Source organism: Furipterus horrens, unplaced genomic scaffold (genome assembly GCF_987537825.1).
Source record: "Furipterus horrens unplaced genomic scaffold, mFurHor1.1.pri manual_scaffold_6, whole genome shotgun sequence".
Classification (NCBI taxonomy): domain Eukaryota; kingdom Metazoa; phylum Chordata; class Mammalia; order Chiroptera; family Furipteridae; genus Furipterus; species Furipterus horrens.
Window position 1 is genome coordinate 166,811,839 of NW_028327176.1, and position 23,220 is coordinate 166,835,058.

Sequence of the window (23,220 nt, forward strand, 5' to 3'; positions counted from 1 at the left end):
AGTTTAAATACAAGAAAGATGTACTCACAGACTTATGTAGAGACACACACACACACAGTCACAGAGCATAGTAGTACAAACACAGAGGAAAAGACAATGAGAAGGCAGTTAAGTGAAAGCCACAGGTATCAGGGAACAGACTTGTATTTGCCAAAATATGTTCCACTGGTCTCATGAGATGCTCCAGGTATATGTAAACTGTATTGAATGTGCCCAGATGTCTGGAAGAAGCAAATAATTTCCATGGATAAAATTTCAACAAATGTAATAAAAAAATCAAACACAAAAAAACCAGTTGCTATTACTGAGTTAGACACAGTATCAGAATCAGACCTAGAAAGACTGTAGAGGACAGAACTTATCATGTACAGAACACAAAATAAGTATGTTTTCTATATTTAAAGAAAAAAAGAAATTTTAAAATATCATCAAGGGAAAAGTATCAAAAAGTAGATTTGGAAAAGAATCAAATAGAACATCTAGAAACAAAAACTGTAATAATTAAATTATAAACCAAATGCACAGGGTTTCACGCAGCTAAAAAAAAACAGGGACCTGAAAGATGGGATTAAAAAACTATCCAACATGTACAAAAATCACAAAGAGATGAAAAATGTTAAAGAATTTTCAGGCATGAAAGACAAAATTAGGAAGGTTTACCTATATCTCATCAGAATTCTAGATGAAGAAAATAATAAGGAAGAGGGAATATTAAAAGACATATTGGTTGATAAATGCTAAACCTCTCAAATTAAGTAAACTGAATGGTTCTCTAGCCAGATAAAATAAAATCTATTAATCTATAATCACTTATTCCATTAATTGATTTACACTCATTAACATTCAAAATGTTTTAACATGTATTATTTTAAAATAATGAACAGGCTTTGTTTTTATAAAATGATATGCTACAGAAGCCAGAAGGAAATATTAGAAAACAATTAGCATTCAAAAAAGTATGCAAGAAATCATTGCTTTTTTTAAAAGAGAAGGAGAAAAGTCCTTCAGAGAGACAATATTCTGATAAAATTATAAGAGAATGACTGGAAATTTAAAAAAAGGATTATAAAAACATTAAAAATTATATTGAAAGAATAAAACCCACTGATACCCTGAAATGCTTCATGATGATGTAAAGAATAAACTTGAGAACATCAACAACAAAAAAAGAGGAAGAGAACAATGAAATAGAAGACAACTTACTATGTTCAGATGAAATGATAAGAGATCACTAGAAATAAAAAAGGACTGGAAAAAATTAAAAATCCTATTAAAAGAATAAAAATCCACTGATACTCCAAAAAGCTTCATGATTATGTAAAAAAAGAAAGAAAGAAAGAAACCTGAGAAGATCAACAAGGAGGAAGAAAACAAAACAGTAGAAGATAACTTACCATTTTTAGTTTCAAATATAAAAATGCGTATGGAAACAAATTTAAGACTAAGTTTTTTTTTAAAGCCTTTATGCAGTTAAGTCACAGTGATACATATAAAGGCCACTGAGAAGTACAAAAGGCATCCCCCAAGGTATTATGTCCCCTGATGCTCACAGGGGCAAATGAGAGGGAAGCAGGTCAGGTATGAATACTATGTCCACAGACTGCAGCTTGAGGGAGGAAGGGATACAAGTAACAAGTGGAGTGGCTGGTCTTCCTGGGACAGCTCCTCTTAGCAAGAAGGAAAAACTAATATGCTTTACTCCCCAAACCCCATCTACTGAGGGAAGTACACATTAAGCAAGCCCAAAGAAAGACACAACTTTCTTTTTAACAAATACCCTGAAAAAAAAATAAGTAAATTATAGAATAAAATCTTCAATGCAAGAGGGAAAGAAACATAAGCTAGGCAAGAAAACTAACAGAAAATCCAGAGAAGTTATTCAAGAAAACACCTAAAACTGATCTGGTTTTGGAAGCAAACAAAATAGCATATCAGGTTATCAGGAGACACATATTAAATGCTACATATTAAATGTCCCAAGTTATTTCTTTTTATAAGTACTAGTGTGCAATCAAACTTGCCTGCCTATGCTTTGACAGTAGTACCACCCTGGCTCCCTTCTCTTCTGCCTTCACACTGCTCACAACACACTCGGTAAATAATAACTCTCATCATTTCGGAGACAGGAACCAAGGCATAACTCATAATAGAATTCAAGAACATTAGCCCCACCTCTTAATAGCTGTGTAGGTGCATACAAGTTATTTAACTTTGCTATACCTCAGTTTCCTCTCTTTAAAGTACAATGACTCACCTCATAATGGAGATAAGAGAATTAAAGTGTATTTTAAAGTCTTTAAAATGGTTGGCACATTACATGGATTCATTAAAAGGCAGCTGAAATCACGGGACCTTTCTGAGCTGCTCTACAAATAATAATTGATTTTAAATACGATTAAAAGACTTCTCAGTTATGTCACCCAACCTCATTTCACAAATGAGGAAAATGAGGGTACAGAGTTTAGATGATCTAACTTCCAGTCTGACTTCCTGGATTTCTTTTAAAAAATTCAATTCTTATTTTCTCCTATTATCATTATTTTGATTTTTCTTTTTCTTTTTTTTTTTTTACAAACAACTTAAATTCTACTGCATGAAAGTGCTACAAATAAACATTTGTTAACTAAGCAAAATACACAGATATTTTGCACCAAAGACATCAATACATGTAGCTGTTATAGCAATTTGGGGGTACTGACCCAGATAAGAACAACTACTGATTTGCCAAGAAATATCCTAAATTTTTCCAGCTGCTGAAACCCTACCTCTAAACAAGTCTCTAAAGACTCCTTCCTAATGAAGCCTAGTCCAATCTTCAAATATCCATCTTTCTCCTTCCTGCACTTTTACTTCACATCTACAGTACTCACACTCTACTCCTTTTGAGATTTATTACTTCTGGAGACTGGGTTTCTTAAGCAAAAGTAAGTCTCCTATGGCAGCACCTCGTTGAGTAACTAGCTCACCAGCAGGCCAAGATATCTGTTGGATGGAATGGCTTGGTGCCATGAAGCCAGCCAAAAAGTTGGCAGAGTCGAGGGTAGAATTCAGGCCTGTGGTCACAGTATTATGCAATCTGCTGGATCTAACTCATGGACTAGCAACCCATAGATATTCATAAAATTAAACCAAACACACACTACCAAACAGATCGGGGACAAGAACAGCCACAGACCCACATTTTATTTTCACAATTCTACACTGTACTAAAACTTTTCCTTAGGAATATAGATCATTTCCAATTATTTCTTGGGAACCAGAGGAATGACAAAAGCAGGAAAGCCAATCTGCCCCTTGCTCCTAGGAGCAGGCCTTATGAAGAAGGGGGACTGTGATGTGTTGCAGAATCTCTACATATTCTTTCACTAAGACATCCGCTTCACTGTTAATTTCCTCTTACAATCTGAAGCATGCCTTTGCTTTGTATCCCTTCTTAGGCAGAATCTATATAGAGGATGAACTGTGTAAGTCTCTATTCTGGTAATAAAGCAGCAAGTAATTAAACAATTAAAACCATACAACTGTTAGTAAAACTCTGCAAGTACACTTCAAAGAGAAATCTTACTCTCTATATTTTAAATGTCAACAAGCTTTACAATCTGTTTTTCCCCATCTGCCTCTCCCTAACCCCACTTACACCATTGACCAGAAATGTAAAATCAATAGTTAAAAAAAAAAAGTCCTTCAATCTACTTTTCAGGTATCAGAATTTTTTCCCCTTTGAAAGATTGCATAATATATTAGAGATATCCAAAGGAGACAGACAAAACAAGACAATTCAGATGGGTTTAAAGTGTATTATTCAAGGACTGAAGGACTTGCCTTTGGGAACTTTAAAAAAAATAAAATAAAGGCAAAGCAATCTACAGCAGTCCCAGCTGAAGAAAGGCAGGCTAGAATCAGAGACGCAGGGCAAAGTCCCCCGTGCCTGTGCTATTATTTGTGGCATTCACTACCGAATCCAAAACACGACATTTCTGGAGGCCTCTCAACTTGAAGGAATTTGTACAACTGCTTACCCGGCAGATTGCCGTCAACGTCACACACCACTGGCGTTTGACAAAACACCATCACTGTCTCAGTGTAGGTTCCTCCACACTGCAGTTATTGTGTGCTGAGGAGACAGTGCCGGGAAGCACACAATGAGATCCATACATCACAGCCCCTGAACTATGTATTTTGCGCTAGTTCTAAACTACACTATGCAAATTATAAAAGGCCAAGGAAAGAAAGGTATGTAAAGAGCAAACACAACAACTGCTACATTGTCATGGAGGGTGGAGGAAATCAAAGAAAACTATACAGAAGGAAAAAGAGTGTCCAAACAGTTTAAGGTCATCATTTATCAGATCATTCTTTTCCTACCCATGTGCGTAAGCCATCAACACACCTGCATCCCAAAGTTCATTCAAACCCCAACATAAAGGAAGAAACCACATCCAATGATTTAGAGTGTAGGTTTTAAAATTTTAATTCCAGAAGTAAATGAGTCACTTATAGTAAAGAAAGATTTTAAGTAAAGTTTTCCTGATTATTAATATGAATTAAGTTTGAAAAATTTTCCAGTTACTCCCAAAAAGATGTATATTATACATAAAACATATAAATATGTAGACATAAAATATATGCATGTATACACATACACATGTACATGTACACACATATGTATCTTCTTTTGTTAAGTAGTTGAAAAATTTTCAAACTTATTTTTCATTAGTGACCAGGCAAACTGTATATATATATGTACATCCACTGATGACAGTGAGACACCAACGAACATGTATTATCCAAGCTCTACAAGCCTGTAGGGTTCTTATAAATCACTACCGAGAATTTTTTTTTTAAAGATTTCTCTTAGGTAGTATTCCTTAAGTAGGCTACAAAAAGGGAATGTAAAATAGATAAAACCTCTCACAGTTCATTATAGAATATCTATTTCTTTTCCAGTCCGCGGGATTCAGAGAATTATGATAGAACACTGGGGACATTTTGCAGTGCTGTTGACATGAATGACATAAAATAGTATTCAAAGTAGTTCTAAGGGCTCGAAATAAAAATAAAAAGGTTGTTACTAAAACAAAAGCAAACTCTAGGCCAGAACAGACTGCACAATACCCTCTAGTCACTGTACTCTGCAATAATTTTAAAGGAAATCCTAATGTAGCGAGAAGCTTGTAGGCTCGCCTTTAATAAAATCACATACATACCTTAATTAACTCAAGGACAGAGGTGCTGCCATTCTTACACATTATAGTAAGACCCTATTTCTTGGGCACAATGCTTCCAAGTCTAAATGAGGTAGTCAAATGGAATGGTTTTCCACCCGAGACTGTTGGTTTTTGAAATGTTTTAGAATTCTTAAACTGAGCACACAATTCCTCTCATAAGCAATCAGTTAAGCTGTGATTGCAAACAAGACAGAAAAAGATGTTCCATCTTTATCCTATGTGGGAAATGGCAAAAATGACAGAAATCTGCTACCAATATTATTCACAAATAAGCAAATATACTGTCAAGCACAAATTTAAGTCTATTAGCTTGTGCTTTTTTTTTTCCCCCAAAGCAAATACCGGTAAATGCTAATTTTTAGTTTTAAAAGACAAAATATTAAGCTTTTACTTTTTCATCCATAATCACATCTGAAGATTGGTACAGTTCTTTTTTCCTAAAACCCTCAGGTTTTCATCTGTTTTCAGGACTCAGGAAGCAGCTAGCTCAACAGCGGGGCACCTCTCACAGGACTTCTGTCTCCATACTGCAGAAGGCTCTTCCAAAAACCAGTTCCCACTCTCCTCACTAATATGCTGGACCCAGGGTAATCCCAAAACCAAGCTCTGGAATGGAGCAGCAGAAAACCTCCTCAAACCCCTAAGGTGATGGATCTTGAAGCTTGTTAAGCAAACCCTATTTGTTGATGACATGTAAATATCTGCATGCAAATTTTATACAAGGTAGTATACTTATATTTTGGCTTTAACTAAATGATATGGAATAATAAACAGCCCTGCTTCTAATACACATCAGTTGCTCAGCTGTTTATAAAGTGTGGTCCCTTAAATGCCTTCCTTTGGTAATAAAAGTTTAATGGGATGGTATTATAGCGTATGAGGAAAAATCATCTAATCTTCATTTGCTCCAACCAAATAGCGTGCAGTTTCTCATATACAAAATCCAACTGTATTTCTATTTCTAGAGTTTATTTTAGTGGTAAAGCAAATAAACTCATCTTTTAACATTCTTCTGTTTTTAACTCAACCAGTAATGAGCAATGCTTCTCCAACATGGGCCTATACCCTCTGACACTAGGGACTAGTTGATTCAAAATTTCAATAGAAAGTGTATTATTTTAAAATCTTGTGGTTATTTTCTTACTTATAAAAGTACTAACTGAAGGTTTTTTGTTATTTTTTAATTTATTTTTTTAGTCTAAGCACTAAAGTACTTTAAATCACAAAGACCATCATGAATACAAGGGGGGATTCCCCCCTCCCCCCAAAAAACCTGTAAGTATCTTCTAGAGGGTGAGTGCCTTATTGGACAGGCTTCTCTCACTAGGTGAGTGTTCTAGGAACCCATCTGTATCAGTGCACCAGCTGGCGGTGTTGTGAGAGGCTGCATATGGTTTCAGTGAATTTTTTTTTTGGAAGGCTCTTTCAACATGTTTGTCCATTTCATGATGGGTGACTTATGAGAGCACCTGCCCACACTGTGTTGAGTGTTCAGCAGTTTTTGACCAAAAATGGCATGATCCCTGTGCCCCACCCTCCCTATTCACCTGAGCAACTTTTGCTTGTTTCCCCAGATGAAAAAAGTCCTCAAAGAGAAACATTTTACCAAAGTGTAAGAGGTGAAATAAAAAATGGCAGAAGCACTAAAAAGCATCAAAATCAACAAGTTCAAAAACTGTTTTGAGCAGTGGAATAAAACATCTCAATATGTATACTGCATCAAATAAAGAGTACTTTGAAGGTGACTGAAATTTCAACATGTAAGAATACATACACAATTTTTAATCAATAAATTCCACATTTTTGGGGGTCCCTCCTCATATATAAGTGGTATGCGTTTACATTATGGGTCTCCAACCCACTAAGTATTGATAAAATATAAGAATATTAGGTATTTATCCAAGGCATAGCACTTAAGTATTTTCATCAAAAATTCAAGAAAAATGATAAGATCCCTAAAAAAATCATAATCAGGGTTTTAAAATATAATGATAATAAACTGCAGCTAATACTTATCAAGCTCTTACTGTATTCTGGGCATTGCTCAAAGCAAATCATAGCCAGACAAATTCAGCAACTAATTAGTTAGGAAACAAATGCCAAGTTGAGTGAGTGAACTCAGACACTTAAAGAGACCTCCTACAGTCCTAATGTAAGGACTCTACTACACTCCCTTTCCTATCACTGAGGGAAAACTCCCACCAGCCATGCTAATATTTAACAAGGAGCTGACTGAAGAACTCACCTTCTATCTGGAAGCAGGTGCTCTCCAGGGAGTGCCCTGGCAGACACCATGTTATCGCCTTTCCAAGCAGTTCTTAGCTCCGGGCTGCACAGATGCTTGAGCTTGGCATAGACCCACTTAATGACTCTTCAAAGGTGGCACCTGTGCATCTGTATTTTTTTAAGTTTTAAACTAGATGTTTACTTAGAGCAGTTTTAGGTTCACAGAAAAATTAAAGTTAGAGAGAGATTTCCCTATATATGCCCTCTACCCCAACACACACATAGCCTTGCCCGTTATCAGCACCATCCACAGAGAGGTACATTTGTTACAACTGATGAACCTACACTGATACATCATAATTACCCAAATTCTACAGCTGACATCAAGGCTCACTCTGGGTGCTGTATATTTTATGGGTTTGGACAAATGTACAATGACATTACCTCTCCCCATTATAGCACCATACAGAGTAGTTTCACTGCCCTAAAAATCCTCTGTGCTCCCATATTTTGAAAAAGCTTAACCAAGGTTCTGACCATGAGGCAAGGTTGATACCAAGCTAAGCAAACAGATCTCCTCTCCCAGAGTGAAGACTATCTGCCCTCACACTCCAAGTTCATCAGCTTTCAGTTTTCTATCTGGCTAGGCAACTTCACTTTCATCCTCTGCAGGTCCTGCTGGACAAGACACATCAATTGCTCAAGTTTTCACTTAAAGTCTTTTATAAATGACTGGTTCATACAGCCTGGTAATATAAAATTTATCTGGCAAGTTTTTAATGACAACTACATTTGAGACTAGCTTTGAAAAAGAAATTACCAGACACAAAAACACAAGCCAGCCACTTGACTGCAGATCTTACCACAAACCAGGCTCAATGAAACAACACTTACCTCTCCTGACCAGGAGCATTCCGAGTATTTTTTACAACTGACCAAAGTGGAAGTCAAGTTGTAATGCAGAATAATCTTAATCACATAAATATTTACTTTTTGATGATTATGAAACAGGGGGAGAAACAGCATTTGATAGAAAGAGAGGTCTTGAGAAGTTTCTTAGGAACAATAATTTCCTTATACTGCATCACCTGAATTTCTGATTCTTGAATTCAATGACAAGCAACTTCTGGGCAATTTGAGAATAAAATATTTTTCTTTTTGAGATATCTCAAGTTTTAAACATATTGATCTGAGGCGACACTGTTTCCATTGAGTGTGACATATTTCCCAAGTAAAAGTTTTCCATTCTCGGTAGATGACCAACAAACTGAGGTAAAACAGAAGAGAAAGTGACAAGGTTTGTGTTCACCTGGGCCAGGGATGAACTTTTTGAGACTTCATTTGACCTCAAACACACATACCATCTTAATTAATTAAACTATATGAGGAAAACAACTGTCAAGTATCAGAGAGAAACATGGGGATTCAGAAGCAGAAAAGTTAGGAAGTGTTGGCAAGCGTGGCCCTGAGGCCCATCTCCTTGCCAGCAACGTATCCAACTGACCCCAAACATGCCACAAATCCAGCCCTCTAACATCCTTACCAACTGTCTTAATTTTTTTCATTTTCCTTGGCTTCACTAGTGAAATTCTACCATTTATGATTCTTTAGAGAACAGGTTTCTTTTGAAATGCAAATCTCTATTATAATAGAAGGCAGTACAGGTAACCACTCACACACTGAAGTCATTCATGTAAACTGCCGACCAGCACACTACTTAGCTGAAAGATGTGAACATTTGAGGAAATAGGAATTTTGATTTTAGAGGAAGAAAAAGCAGGCAGGAAGCACAGAACATTATTTTCTGTATTATAATACAAAAGAGTAATAGAATATCACTGTAGGGTTGAAACACAAAAGTCTAAGGGGAAAAGCAACAAGAAATAGAAAAATAACATGAAAAAAACAGATTTAAATTTCTGGACCTGAGTTAGAAAAGTGGGGTAGAATTCTGTTTATCCACCTGCTCAGAAATTAAGCACCCAGAACACAATTCAAAATTTTAGTGTATAGACTTGTAACAAACTGACCTAGAAATCAAATCATCATTTGCACATTGTTTCTATAGAAAAACAGATTTTTCCCAACAAATCATTTGCTGATAAACTGGAAATTCCCTTTGCAGTCCTCTCTGTACTCATATCCAGATGGTCAACTCCAAGCCTGCCTATATTATTTCTGCCCTAAAATGCAAAGTGGCATGTGACGTTCATTGGAAATTCAGAATCTTTTTCAACAGAAATAATATTTGTACGTCACAAAGAGTTTCAGCTGAGTCATTCCTCTTTCCAGCTTCAACTCCCATCCCATGCCTATTAAGTCAATAATATACAGAACTATAAATACTAAAGTTTAATAAAGTTTCCAACAGAACTTGGAAATGTTGGTTTAGCCAAAAAGTCCATTACGTTTTTTCCATAAAATAAAATACACATTTTTCATTTTCAGCAATAACTTTACTGACTTAGATATTTTGAGTAGGTGGACTATCTCCCACTACTGGCTTCTAGTGGGTAGAGGCCAGGGGTGCTGCTAAACATCTTCCAATGCATAAGACAGCCCCACAGCAAAAAATTATTTGGCCAAAGTGTCAATAGTACCAAGAAATTTCGCACACCACTTATGACACATTTATTTGATCAGTCACGGCACTTTCTCCACACACTGCACAAACCTTTTTTTGCACTTCAGTTGCATTTTTACCCTTCTTGAAATAATAAAGCATAATATGCCAAAAATGTATATTTTCTTCCATCTTCGATATTAAAATGGCTGCACAAAAATTCAGCAATTTTGAAAGGTTTTTTAAAAATACACGCTTGATATGGCTGATATTACCGCTGTCACAATACAGTGTAACAAAGTTGTTTTGAATGAAGTTTAAGACAACTAAGCACTACTGGAGTCATCATATGGAAAAAAGTAAACAAACTTTTTGGCCAACCCAATGGTTTAATGTTTACTGGGAAATCTAAGTAAAAATCAACACATGAAATGATCTGATGGCAGGTGACCTAGGAATGAATGTGCAAAATTTTAGGGAAAAGGGTGTGTTGTGTTTGTGTCCAAATCTACAGACTCAAGTAGGCTTCTTGAAGGGGAAGGGGTGGGAATAACAAAAAGTGAAAACTTATCAATATCACTTTAGAAGAAGGGTACCTGGCCTGAAAGCAGTTTTTCCTGGCCTTGTCAGATGTACTCACCTTCCACAGTTACAGTGCATTGAAGACACCAATTACTATGTTGATGTAATACTCCTTGTTCTGAATTTCATGTTCACGAAGACATGCTTAACGCCTGGATCATCTGATAACCTTGTTATATAGCTGACCAATCAATTCTTCCTGGCAGTTATCTCTTGCTATACAGTATTCCCTCACTTATCACAGGTATTACTTTCTAGACCCACCCCCACCCCCCGCGATAGGTGAAAATCCGCTAAGTAGGAATCTTGCCATTTATTTTAGTATTTATATATATATTTTAAGGCTTTATAAACCCTTCCCCCACACTTATAAACCATTCCCAGTCCCTTATTAACCTTTCCCACTCCCTTATTAACCTTTTCCACACTTTTATAAACACTACTTATGTTAAAACATATTCTACTTAAACCTACGTAGTTTTAACAACATATATATATAGTACTGCAAAATCCGGCGATATACTGAAAAATCCACGATAAATAAATATATTATTTTTAAAAATCCCGCAGTACAGTGAGGCCGTGATGAGTGAACCGTGATATAGCGAGTGACTACTGTATAGAGAAAGGACTACCGTAAACTAATTGCCTGGTATTCTACTATGTCTATGTTCATAGGTCAGGCCAGCAACGGTCAGTTTTCCCCTGACTTACTTGGGCACAGTGAATAAAGAGTTAATGTATGCTCTAAAGCTGAGGACCAGACCTAGCACTGTGAAATTCCTCCAAGTCCTATCTTATTAAAGCCCAGCCCCCACCTCAGGTATGCCACTGGCCTCCATCAGTATTGTGAGCTTCCTCTGCAAAATTAAAACACTGTCATTATCAAGTTTCTTTTGACATATATTGTGATACACATCCAGATTTCAAAGCATTAAAAACCTCAAATGAAATGCATTTTAAATTTGAGAACTATGGTACCAATGCAGTACTTCATCAATTACTGAGGCCAAATGATGTAATACACAGAAGACACACTCTACAAATTAAAACACTTAGCAGAAATATTAATAGTTGACACATCCCCAAATCACCACATCCAAAACAGATCCTTACTGTTGAGAAATGAGACTGGAATCCAGCCCCACACACAGGAATGCAGCCTTCCCCTCCTGTGGGCTCTGACCACAGGTCTGAGGAAACTAACTATCCCTTAAGAGTATCACCAATGCTTGGGCCAGACATGTTTCATGAGCAAAGCTGCACACTTTATATAATAGATAACAACCCAAACCAAGTGGATAAAAACGGAATTATACCTATTATTTGTCCCCACAAAAAGCACTTCTATCCTTTCATCTTCAATGACTCACCTTCACTCTGCCCAATTAAACAGACATGCAAAATAAAGTGGGTTATCTAGACACCTACAGGAAACAATGAAGAAAATGAAGACTTAAAAAAGAAAAAAAAAAGTGAACAATGCCAAAACAGATGATACTGAAGCTACTGCAACCAATTAAAAGTCTTTATATAACAAGATATCCAAAAGGCTTTATGGCAACTTTGATGTGTGCTGCATTGTACTGGTCCATTTCACTTTCTGCTAGTTATAAATCATGCTCATTGCCCACATTTTTATGGGAAAGTAGACTTCCCATCAAAAACAGTAGGTTAAATAAACATATTTAGCTCTGTTCCCTAAGGAAGCTATTCTAAAATGATGTAGCATGTGTGTGAATGCACAGATTAATTTTTTTCTCCTGACACAGGGAAATAAGAATGTAATCAGCATGAACAAAATTTGGAAAGCAGGCTGAAAGGGATAGATTTACTTTATGTGTTTATATTTTATGTTTTCTTTGCAACCTTGCCTATGGATGGAAGCCCACTTCTCTCTAATGTTGAGAAGTTAGAGCTTGATTCATCTGAACCGCAACAACATACTGGCTTCTCAACATAAAAGGATTCCTAGTTAAATCCAAGCCAAGAAAAGCTGGGGTCAAATATGGTGACATTGGCCAAGCAAAAAAAGTGGCTTTCTCCTAACAAAAGTTTACAGTACATTTTAGCATGTTATCCTTGACATATAAGGAAGTAGACATTAAAACCTTTTCTTCTAACTCCAAATTTCTGCTTAGATATTACTATTTAACCACTTTCAAATGAAAAATGTAATAGGTTAGGTGTTGCTGAGTTACCCTAAATACACCACTCTTCTGAGCCCAGGAGTTCTTTTTCCCTCAATGAAGATGTTTACTAACTAGAGTAATGTGGCGCTTCTGAACTCTTGCATTATTTATCTAAAATACAAACAGTACTTATCAAGTGCGTTTATATTCTTGTTTCATAAAGTTGATCTTTGAAAGAAAAAATTATAAACAACTTAAAGAGGAAAAATAATATTCCATACTTTTTATCTTCTCGCAAAGGTAGGAACCAAATTACTATTTTTAGGGACAAAATTATTTCCACACACACATGATATATTTAAATGAATAATATTTTGAGACCACATTTGTACAATACTATGCAAATATGACCTCCTTAACGTCTTATTTTTCTTAAAAATCACGTATTATCACTAAGGGAGTTCAACAACCACGTCATTAAAATAATTCTTAAGAAATGGGAACTCCAGCTTCTTTTTGTACACTTTTCTATTATTCACTTTGAATAGTAAGACTTGGCATAAATCTGTTAAAAAGTGTAATCTCCTTAAAAATCTATGAAAAAGTATACTCTCTTCAAAAGACAGAGAAGTGACTAAAACTGTTAGATAAATAAAGAGGCTGGTATTAAATATCTAGCCAGAAAGCAACACCAATTTTTTAAAGGATCTTTTTAAAAATTTACCATTTCCAATAAAACTTATTTCAAAAAGCATAAGCAAAAAACTTCTTTCTGTAGGCTAGCACATTCTATCTGCCCAGAATGAATTTTGACATTTGATTCGTACAGGCTTTCTGTGCTATAGAAAAATAGCTTGGTAGAGCATTCCTATTTGATTATCTTTAAATGTTGTTGGGAAAACTATGGAAAGAGATCAATGAATATAAAAAATATTCTGATAAGACTCAGATTAAAAGTTCTCTCTATGTGAGTAACTAGATGATACACAAGATCAGACTCCACCACAAAAGAGGTAAAAGGGCACATTCTGCAAATGAAGCACACAGTTATGAGATGCAGTTCAGGGAATTGGTACAGTGCCCCTTTGAACTTGAGAAGCCTCTCCAAAATATGACTTTAAAAAATTAAGCAATATTCCTAATCACTTTTTTTTAATAGCTTTTCTAACAGACTTAATATTTACCTCTGTCACAGAACGTAATTATACAAAAATAAATACAGCAATCTGACACATCATTTATCAATACTTTAGTCATTTAGCCACCTTGATGGAATTTTTTTCTGAGGAATCTAGTGCTTTCTATCAATCATATTTTACTTTGTTGTATTACATTCAATCACTTACAGATCCAAATGCTAGCATATTGTATTACGGGGCTGTAAATAGGAATGATAAATTCTGTCCATGTTTCAGGGTCACGGAGGATGCATCCTGCTGTGGAGATGGATGAGCACAGAATAGCCCCAGCTCCAGCTTTTGTGAAGCAAATAACACTCACAGGTAGGGGCAAGAGTCTCAAACCCTCATTCCCATGAAGCCCTGCACACATCTCCACAGGACTTGAGGGAGAAGCGGGGAACAGAAAGATGGGATCAAGGAGGAGGATATCTGGCAACATTTCCTAACAGGTAAGAAATAAAAACTGTCAGTAGCATCTGTAATTTGCTCAGGAGAAGAGGACACCAGCAGAGAAAAGAGACCAGAAATAAAGTAGTAATGGAAACAAAGGGATTCTGAGTAGAACAAATTTAACAAAAGATTTCTTATGGGTTTTGTTGAATGAGAAATAAGATGATATCTCTTCATTTTTATGAACTCTGACAAAGATTTTAAAATTTTTAATTATATAGTGAGAAAATGTCTTAACATATTTTGAAACACAACTTTCTCTCTGAAATTAACCTTTCCTTCTCCCATCATTTCCAATCTTACTCAACCTTCAAATAATTTTCATCCCAAAAGAAAAATAATTCAAAGATTTGGTACCTACTGTACTACCACCCTCAGATTAAGAGTGAAAAGTTATTAAGTGGTAATCACCAAGCAGTTAGCTTGCCTGGCAGCATGTGTGGGAAGGGCCAGAAGGAGATGGATATTGCTTTCAAAATTACATCAGGATGGTTACTCATAGTGAGAAGTACTTTCAAGTGTCAAGTTTAATACTTTCAACATACCAATGATACAAAGACAAAGAAAGGCAATGCACCGGGTTTGAAACCAAAAGTGGGGAGGATGGAGAAGAGAAAGCATTTGGTCGAATTCTTGAGAGCTGAGAAATAAAACCACATCGTTCCTTAGTTTGATCAAGAGAAGAGACATTAGAGAAAAAGAGGCAGGGAATGAGGTATTTATTACATTCTTCGCACCAAGCCCAGCCTACACCCAGAGCAAGTAAATGGGCCAGAGAGCTCTCATTTAAGTGAAAGAACTCTCAGGCTTCTGGGAGACTGGATTCCCCTCCAGGATATGTATTCCTTTGGGGCCAAGGCCATATCTTACCCACTTCTGTATCACTCTCATCCCTAGCAGTTTCATAGTCTTTTATAAAAATGTATTAAATTATTTTCATTTACTTGAGCCCCTGAAGCATTTGTATAAAAATTAGCCTGCTGTTCCAAGTACAAGGTGGGGCAAAAGTAGGTTTACAGTTGTTTATATGGAAAATAATACAATAATAAATAATAATACAAGGATAAACTGTTTCGCATACTCATAACTGTAAACCTTCTTTTACCTCACCCTGTATTTAAAAAAAGCAGTAGTAAACAGAAGTAGTAAGGGGGTGGGGGTGGATTATATATACATACATACACTCAAATCTTTCTTTTCTAATTGGGGAAGATGTGGAGAAGAATTAGGAACATTAATAAGTAAATGCAATCCTTTAGCTTAAATAAAAAAGATAAAAATTTTATACATGCACAAGAAGGTAGAGGGACATCAATCAACAGTTACCTTCCAGGAGTAGCGCTACAGGCAAAGTTAACGCCCTATGGCAATCGAGAAGAAAGTTCTTTTTCACAAGGAACTAACAATCCAGGTGAAGAAACAATACGAGCATGGGAAAAATCAGACAACAAAACAAGAGCGTAGCAGTTATTCAATACAAAAGACTCTTTCACAAGGCAGTGCATGACTGATTGCCAAATTAATGGAGTAAACAAGTTCAGAGGAAGAAAAAAACATTCCGAAAGGTGGAGTTAAGCTGGATATTAAAAGATAGGAAGCAACCATGTAAATGGCGAAATATTTAAAAATGTGGAGATGGTCTAATCAGAAACTTGAAGGACAGACAGACAATTCAGGATGTGCCTGATTAGAGCACCAATTTGACTAGCAGGGGAGGACTCAGAAAATCCAGTAGTAGTAACTGTCAGATCAAAAGACGGCCTGAGGTCATTACTAACAGGGTCCTGAATGCCCAACTGAAGAATGACTTGATGAAGCCACACTCTACTCCTGTGAACCCCAATGTTCTTCAAGCTGGACCGAAGTGTTCGACTACTCTCATGGCTTGATAGCTGTTTTCCACGTCATAAATAAAAATTAAATGACAAAAATGATGGCCTTACATCCTTTTTAAAGGATTTTTTAAAGTTAAAGGGATAGATGGACAATTTAAGCTAGAGGCATCCATTTGGACCTAGGTCACTGGGATTTTAAACTGCACAGAACATATGCCAATAAAGTATTTCCAGTCCCTAAACCATATTTAAATCTAACACTATTTTGTGGGAGGTTTGAGTGCCACAACTTCTAGATCCCCCACAAGTACAAAGAGAGTGGAAACTATTGAACTAGTAAACCTAGTGGTGGTCAGTACCAGAGGTCTGAAAGAACAACCTTGGAGAGTGAAAGCAGACGTCAACAATCAAGTAAATAAACAAAGCCCAGTCGAAAGCAATAATTTAAACTGGATTTCTGAGGCCAGCACTCTATACAAGAAAGGCAAGAAGACCCTGACACATTCTCCTTTCTGATAAATTATCATTAGAACACTGACGGGCGAGTGTGCCTTCTGATAGCCTTATTCATAGCATTGAGAAAAATGGTACTGACATTCCTGCGTGGGCAAAAACAATGCCCTCAGTTCTCAGGCAATATCAACATGTGGGAATGACTTTCAGATGCCAGGGGAAAATGTGAGCAACTCTAACGCAGTGTGCACACACATGCATGCTTCCAAAGTCTTGCAGGAACTTTTACATTTATTTTCAGACTTTTAAAAATATATACAGACTTATCAGTCGTAGTAAAACTAGCTCAATGCTAGAAACAGAGGAAGCAAGTATTTTCATTCTTACTTTGCAATCTGAGAACGGAAGAAAAAAGAAGTGACTTTCCCAAGATAACCGAAGAGTCAAAAGAAAAGGAAACACAGATGTCCTGACTTTAGATCTATGGCTTCAACGAAACCTTACTGTATTTTTCCTTAGAGGAAAGAGTCCCACTGTTTTAATGCACGAAGTGTGCAAATGCCTTCAGCAGTATCACAAGAGTTCCATAGCTGAGTCTCTGGAACAAGGATGCAGAATCCAGAAGATTCTTTGAAATTCTTTACAATTAAAGTCTGGTATCAAAGGAGCTGGTCACATACCATTAAATATCTCAATGAGATAAAAACAGACATCTCAAAGAACCAAAACTATCAAGTTTCTTCATTAAAAATATAACAATGCTTCAAGACTTTTTCAAGAAAAAGTTGAGATCTCAATTTGTTACCAATAGATGATAAATCAGTATAAAGTGTAATTTTATTTTCACTAACTGCAGTGAAAAAATACTTCTTTCAAAAATTTGGAACAGATGCACAAACTAAGCCTTGCATCAAAATTAATGCATGGTTTAAGAGCAAGCCTACAGTTACGTAAGCCAAAAATAACATTAAAATCAAGCCATTTCTGTATTTTCTTTTTACTTTACTATAATCATTCTCTAAAAATGCACCATTAACCCATACTTATGCTCATAAATATTGTGTGTGAAGCAATTTCATCCACTTGATATTAACATATGTTCTCTTTCCCCCAAAGAATGTAAACTTCAAAGAGAATTAATTAGTTTTTGAAATGATGCTGCCTCGGCTCCCTGGGCAGTTCCCTTCATTTAATTTCTGAGGTTCAAGAAAGAATAGGTTCAGATAGCCCACAGGAGAAAGAATACAGAAAAAGCCATTAGAAGTAGAGAGTGGGGGAAGGAAGAAGGGATACAGATGGATATATGGAGATCAATTTATCTATCTGCCTACCTATGTTAAGGGAGTAATCTGAGAAGCAAAGACGATGTTAGAATACCAGACAAAAATATCTCCAATAATTATGTTTCTTGACTTAGAACAAAAATTGTTAAAATACAGTAACATTTATATTAAGTGGTTTAAAAGTGATCCTTTCGTTGATGAAAGGTACTGACAGGTAACACAACAGGAAATGGCCTAACTTTCCCAAAGTTCTAATCACACTAATAAAATCATATCTATAAAGACCACTCATATGCATCCTAACCAATGCAGTGAATAAAAAGCCCCCCTTAAATTACTGTAGTCACATAGCTATCTACCATGTTCTAAACTCTATAAATAGCATTCTTACCCCTGCTAGTACTTGTACACCAATGACTTGACAATCTCTGGTCCATTTCTTTCCAGCTTCCTTTTGCTCTATGAATCACTTTTAAACTTCTCACCCTGGCACTTGAGGCTTTCTAGAAGGTCATGCTATTCTAAAAGTTCCCTATAAATCAGGCCAATCCAATTCCTCAGGCTTCCTGCACAGGCCATGCTTCCCTCTACTGTCGTACGTGCCCCAAGTGAAGATAATTAGACCCTCTCCAGGAGGCATGCTATAATCTAAAGGTCTAACTGAACATTAGACAAATGTAGACAAAGAAAAAAAATTAACAATAACTACAGACATTGAAAAGCCATGATAGAGATAATCTTTAATGACAGTAAACAGATGGAAAACATTTCATCTCTCAAACCAAATAAAGTATAAGTATTTATTTCCACAACGTATTTATCTTACTTGAGTGGTCGCAAGTTCATTAATAGCTACAGTTTCCCATAACATACTTCCCCAAATAGTCCTCAGACAACCATTTCCGGTACAAAGCTACAGATCTACAGATAAGCAGCGTCAGCACATCACCCCGTCTGTCTAAGGCCAGCACTGGAACTGGGAAACAGGAGAGTGCCCAACCCCCATGAAGGCTGTCTTTGGGCTCTGTTCCTAAAGAGTTATAATAACAGCACGTCTGATGAGTATCAGACCCATACTAATGATACTAACCAAGCAATCAGAGAACCTAAATGGAAGAATTAGTTAAAAGTGAAATGAATCAAAACAGGGAATACAACTTACAATATCTGTATTATTATAACAACTATTAGGCTACAGATGAATTATGCCCAGTGGTCAAACATAAAGTCACTGCCTAAAAGTCCAGTGAACTGTTGGTACATAAAATCTGTTGTGCAGTCCCTTCACTATAGTCTACTCAAATTGCACTTTGTTCTGTACTTGACAGAAAAAAAAAAAAGGTTTATTCAACACATTTCAAATGTATTTACTGTCCTCAGAAATTCATTCACAAATGGTATATTAAGTAAACATTAGCTGAAAACATAATCTGTATGAAATTACTCCAGTCATTAAAATAAAGATGCTTATGCTTTCCCAACCAATTTAAATTGTAGTGAATTAAAGGAATACATGCTGCTTTTAACTTTGGATACTTTCTCAACTGTACTTCAAGTAACACGATGACTTCATTTCCCATGAGTGGTAGAATCAAAGAGGGCCTAGTCGCGCAGATAAGAAATCACTTTATTTTGTACCATTCCAAAATGAGCTCAGACATCCACAAAGGAGTGCTAAACAAGACGGAGAATGATTAGTATTAGACTTTATTAAGTCAAGTATGTCTGTAAAACACCTAAGGGTCATTCCTAAGAAATAAATAAGTAAAAAAGATAAAAGAAAAGAAAGTTGAAAAAAAAACAAAAAAACCCAAACTTAGATGATACTATATAACCACATATATTACTAATCATATGAAATAAATGGCCTAAATTCACCAGTGAAAAGAAAGAATTCCAAACGGTATTTAAAAACATGATCCCTCAAACACGTAAGGATACAATGTTTAAAAGCAAAGAAAAAGAAAAAAAAAGGAAGCATCAAAGAACAAAAAGTGTAGACCAGCAATTTTCAACTGTTGTGCTACAAGAATTTTTTAAACTTGACTATTTAGTCAGGGGGCACTGACCTGTTTTTTCCCTAGATTGTCAAAGAAAAAAGTGACAACAGCCAACATAGCAATAGTTGTCTAGTGTGAATGAGCCAAAATTATACGTTTTTTTGTCAGATTGACAAAAAATATATATTTTTAGTGTGCCACAGAATTTTAGTAATTAGTTCACACGTGCCATGAGATGAGAATATTGAGAAAAGCAAATTTGACAAGCATATAACCCAGAAAAAATCTGATGAAGATAATCTGATAAAAGAAAATTAAAGGTAATATATGCACAAAAATATAATACAAAATGAATACCAAATCATCATGAATAAGTAGTGTTTATACTACAAATTCAAAGATGGCTTAGCATTGGAAAACAATAATGTAAATTACAACATTAACAATTACAAAAACATACGATCCTCTCAGTAGAAGCAGATAATACATTTGATCAAACTCACTACCTATTCATATCTTTCACCACCCATCATGAAACTTTCCTAGTTTACACATTATAAAAAGACACAGGGAGAACAAGGTAGGAGAGATGGGAATGAAACTATAGTAAGCAATGTTGTTAATGTTTTATTTCTGGTGAATATGAAAATGTCTCTTCTATTATTTTTATATTTTGTACTTTTAAATATATCATGATTTTTTAAAAAAAGAACAAAAATAGATTTAAGCCATAAAGCACATTTTCAATCTTGAGATTTAGTGATTATAAAGAACTTCAGAGATGGCAGGGGTCTTCTAGATTATTTAACTAATCTTATAATCCTAGTCAGTTTCTGGGCCTCAGTTTGGCCCAGAAAGGTTGAATAAATGACCAAAGGTCACATAACAAGTTATCAGGTTGGTTCTCAACATCTATACTCTCTGACTTCTAGGAGAGGTAGGAAAAAACAAGGGACATGTGGTCATGCAATGTAACTGAGTTCAGAACACCATTCTATGGTTTTCCTTACTGTTCCCTACTTCTACTGCTGAGACACACAGGATCATCCTCTCTCCCCTTCTGCTCTCTCTATCTGAGCTTTAAGTATTACTCCTCTATTGCCTCTCCTTTTCTTGAAACTGAAATATCAGAACAATTATCACTAAATGAGTAAAAAGTTCTAGACAACTAATACAAAGATAAAGGCAAGGACAATGAATCAGTTATCGTAGTAGTTCAGTGGTCAGGTTCATGACCTCCAGAGTCGAACTGGGGCTGGAACTAGCTAGCTATGAAACTTTGGGCAAATTGCTCAGCCTCTGTAAGTAATATATAAAGTACCTTTAATCTTACCTTCCCCATTTTAACACTGGCAACATCCATAATCCCTACCTCATATAGATTTTTATAAATATTATATGAGATAATCCATTCACTCTTCACACAGCTCTTTAGTAAACATCAACTATCAGTATATGTCATATAAATAAAGTGACTTATCTATGAAAAGCAACAAGCTCTTTTGATTAACAAAATTATAAGGTGCTAGATACTATTAAAAATTACATTGGCATCAATCAGCATCAGTGCTAATGAATTATGTGCTTTGAAAATCATGAGTGTTTTTTAAATTAAAATGAATCAACAAGCTAGATATTAAATCATTATGTCTCAAGATAAAAACACTTGGGGTTCAAATGCTGAAATTTCATGACTCTTAAATAACAACCTAGGGCTATCATTTCTCCTCAAGTGAAATACCTTATAGCCAGAGGTAATATTCAAACTATTTAATGCCCATTCAGAACAGACACCAAACAATATACATGCCCAGTGCAGATTGGCAGAACATCAGCCCTGCTTACCCTTAAGGGTCAGGAACTATGTTAGTAATGGAGATGATGACCTTCTACATTTTCTAGTTTTTTTAATGCAAAATTGTGACCAACTAATTCAGATGAACACAAAAATTTATTTGTTGTGCCACGTCACAAATGAGGACAGACTGCACTTCCGCTTGCACTCACACATCAAAATAGCTTCTTGTCAGCTCCCTAACTCACCTCCAGGTCACAGCTGTACTCGGTGCCATCTAGGAGGGTCACTTTACACTGGACAGTTTTGGCCTTCTTGGTGGCTTTTTGAGGGACCTTCTCTGCTTTTAGCTCATTGGTCTGCACTTCCTTTGTCTCTCTTTTCGCTGCTGCTTCTGATTTGTCTTCCTCTATTTCCTCTACCTTCTCCTCCTCTTTCTCATTCCTTACTTCTTCAATAGGCTGTTGATGAAAAAATGAAATTTAATAAAATTTACAATTATAATCTCAGACCATGGCAAAACCTAGGCTTCATTAAGCAAACAAAATGTACACACATATAACCTTATTTCTTCCTACTCATGAAACACTTAAAAAATCAAATTAAGGAGGTATAAAAGTACGTATATCATATACAGTAGTCCCTCTCTATATCGTGGCTCACTTATTGCAGCCTCACTGTATCGCGGGATTTTTAAAAATATTATATTTAATTATTGCAGATTTTTCGCTATTATCGCAGGATTTTGCGGTACTGTATACATATGTTGTTAAAGTTACATAGGTTTAAGAGTGTAGAATACGTTTAAGAACATAAGTAGTGTTTATAAAAGTGTGGAAAAGGTTAATAAAGGAGTGGGGAAGGTTAATAAGGGACTGGGAACGGTTTATAAGTGTGTGGGAAGGGTTTATAAAGCCTTAAAATATATATAAATACTAAAATAAATGTAAGGTTCCTACTTCGCGGATTTTCACCTATCGTGGGGGCACCTAGAATGTAATACTCACGATAAGTAAGAGAATACTGTAAAGGAGAGATGACATAATTCCAAGAGTATCTGTTTAACCTTAAAAGAAACTGACTGTTTTGGCTCAGTTGGTTGGAGCCTCGTCCCACAAAGTGAAAGGTCACCAGTTCAATTCCTGGTCAAGGCACATGCCTAGGGTGCGGGCTCAGTCCTCGATTGTGGGCACAAATAAGAGGCAACCAATTGATGTTTCTCTCCCTCTCTGTTCCTCCCCCTGTCTAAAAAATAATGCATAAAGTATTTAATAAAAAAGAAACAAACTTTTTTTATGCTGTGTGTGTGTGTGTGCGTGCGTGTGTGTGTGTGTGTGTGTGTGTGTAGCGGATTTTGTTTTATTATTTTGGAAAATTTTTAAAGAAATAAGAGGAAAGGCTGTGGTAAGCCACTCCAAGACCCATATTCCAGATACAGAAAGCCAAAACAATATCTTAATACAAGAAATCCATAAACTACTCAAAGCAAACA

The 23,220-nt window shown here is 35.8% G+C and overlaps 1 protein-coding gene across 1 annotated transcript in view; it reads right to left on the bottom strand.

Moving 5' to 3' along the window:
* Nucleotides 1-23,220, bottom strand: part of EPB41L2 (erythrocyte membrane protein band 4.1 like 2) — a 212,835-nt gene that overhangs the window by 87,046 nt on the left and 102,569 nt on the right. Inside the window, exon 3 of the mRNA XM_090279842.1 lies at nucleotides 21,977-22,189. Coding sequence (XP_090135968.1) covers nucleotides 21,977-22,189 — 213 coding nt within the window. The remainder of the gene's footprint in view (nucleotides 1-21,976; nucleotides 22,190-23,220) is intronic.